This window comes from Habropoda laboriosa, unplaced genomic scaffold (genome assembly GCF_001263275.1).
Source record: "Habropoda laboriosa isolate 0110345459 unplaced genomic scaffold, ASM126327v1 scaffold300, whole genome shotgun sequence".
NCBI classification, from domain to species: Eukaryota; Metazoa; Arthropoda; class Insecta; order Hymenoptera; family Apidae; genus Habropoda; species Habropoda laboriosa.
Genome location: NW_017100458.1, coordinates 437,373 through 439,453, shown reverse-complemented (window position 1 = coordinate 439,453; position 2,081 = coordinate 437,373). Strand labels below are relative to the sequence as shown.

At 31.1% G+C, this 2,081-nt stretch overlaps 3 protein-coding genes across 3 annotated transcripts in view; 2 read left to right on the top strand and 1 right to left on the bottom strand.

Moving 5' to 3' along the window:
- Positions 1-2: 2 nt before the first annotated feature.
- On the bottom strand, positions 3-773 carry LOC108575949 (chromatin accessibility complex protein 1; the record flags this gene model as incomplete). The annotated part of the gene is made up of 2 exons (XM_017938890.1): positions 610-773; positions 3-389 (listed from the first exon to the last, which is right to left on the bottom strand). Coding segments are annotated over exons 1-2 (522 nt in total), but the record flags the coding sequence as incomplete, so codon positions are not given.
- A 534-nt stretch (positions 774-1,307) lies between these two features.
- The window catches only part of LOC108575955 (DNA ligase 1-like), a 6,337-nt gene continuing 5,563 nt past the window's right edge, over positions 1,308-2,081 (top strand). Inside the window, exon 1 of the mRNA XM_017938895.1 lies at positions 1,308-1,474. The gene's annotated coding sequence lies outside the window, so the exon portion shown is untranslated. The remainder of the gene's footprint in view (positions 1,475-2,081) is intronic.
- LOC108575948 (protein artemis-like) overlaps positions 1,800-2,081 on the top strand; it is a 1,182-nt gene continuing 900 nt past the window's right edge. The window contains exon 1 of the mRNA XM_017938889.1: positions 1,800-2,072. Coding sequence (XP_017794378.1) covers positions 1,800-2,072 — 273 coding nt within the window. The remainder of the gene's footprint in view (positions 2,073-2,081) is intronic.

Genomic DNA, 2,081 nt, shown 5'->3' with positions numbered 1-2,081 from the left:
GTCTCATCTTCACTGTCACTTTTTACACTAGCCTCACTTTTGTCACTTGCAGAGTCAACTCTAACATATGATTTTGTGTCACTTTCTTGCTCACTATTTGATGAGTTGCCATCTTCTGTTTTCTTATCATCACTATCAGAACAAGAATCTGTGTCTGACTCACTATCACTATCTGAGTCTGAACTACTTTCTGATGAACTGCTGTTTGAATTCTTGGCAGCCATCATTTCCTTAAATTGTCTGACTGTTATTTTCCTAGGCATTATTTCTCTGAGAAATTCCAATACATCATTAGTCTGGACCACTTCTGCCAGATGTTTGTAGTCTAAAGAATTTCCTTTGCTGTTTAGTAAATGTGCCTCTTCCGTTATATAATGTATGAACAATTCCTATAAAAGTAATTTCATATTTTTGTTTATTGTCAACGAAATGTGCACGTATCCTTACAACAGACATTAAACAATCGATTCCTGTATATCGTAAATATAAAATACACGAAAAATACAAATTTTTAATTGACCCGCGACATAGCAGTTATGGAAACTACAGAAATGTACAAAATAATCACATTTGAGTGCCACTTAACCTCAATGTTTTAACAAATCTTACCGTAGCTTTCGTGACTAAATATAACCCATCCTGACCAATTGTATCAACGTATGGAGAACTTTTCATAATTGTTTTTACCCTTGACATAGGTAAACGTAATTCCTTAATTTTAGCAGGTGATCCTTGTGCAGTCATTTTTATTAAAAATTGATTTCTACCAGAAACAAACGTAAACCAACTACTGTATACACTATACGTATGTTGATAGATTACCGCCAATTTTCGAACTTTTTCTTTTACACATCAATTTAACGTAAAACTCGAGAATATACTGTTAATATTTAAATTTTTCTTTAAATGCTATACATTTAAATTATAAGAACGCGAACAATTGTAATAGCGCAAAATTAACATAATTAAAACTTTCAACATTCTACCATGCACATTTACTTGACGATAATTGTTGCACATGAAAAAAGTTAAATAATTTTTATTTGGTAGTTCATTGGTAAAATTAATGGGTTTTATCTAAAATGTTTTAAAAAACAAACTTGTATTGAATTCGTCGGTAGTAATAAAGTACTCCAGTGACATCTTCTTTCTCTGATCATATACTACTGTTTCTATTTCTTTTCAATTGGCACGTTATATCCAGCTTACAGAGATTTTGGCCAGGGGACAATTGTTGCATCAATCTGACAATCTGTAACGAGTCAAGGTATATTTAATAATAATTAAGCTGCATATAATCCACATGCACATCTAATTAGTTCGCAGTATCAGTGAACGTCGGATTAATTATACTTCCCTATATAACCGTTGAATTAATCGATCAATACGGCACATGGCGGATTCGTGTTATTAATGTTCCAGTGAAAAATTTACTGATTGTTCATACACAGTTGTACAGATTGTTCATTCTTTGGTTCGTAAACGACCCCATTTAATATATTTCTTTCATTCATAAAATGTACGTCCGATTTATAGCTACATATATCTTACATTATATATCTTTATCCTTCATTTTTACAAACATCTGTTTCCTCCCTCTGGTAATTTTTTATGGAATAGTGTACAAATTTTCATTTCCGTTCTTTTTCTTTTATCTAAGTCCTTATACCTTATGGAATAAAAATGTATATGGTTATTTTATTATATTTATACACATGTTAAGACAAACCTTTTCTTGGCAAAATGTTGGCATAGTTGATGCCTAATTTATAAATTACAGGAACAAAGTACCTGCCAGAATGTCAACTTTTCTTGGTCTTATTAAGGAGATACCTGGCGTGTCAGTGGATCGTTTTGATGGAGAAAACTTAACATCCTCTGTGTTTTTTCTTAGTCATTGTCACATTGATCATATGCAGGGTTTATCAGATTTGTTTTTCATGCATTTAGATGATCATAAAAAATATCTTTATTGCAGCCCCATTACAAAAGAATTATTAAAAAATAGATTTAAATTTAGAAGTTCTTCTGTCAAAGAAATAAATGTCAATACATCTACTATTATAGAATATAAAACACAG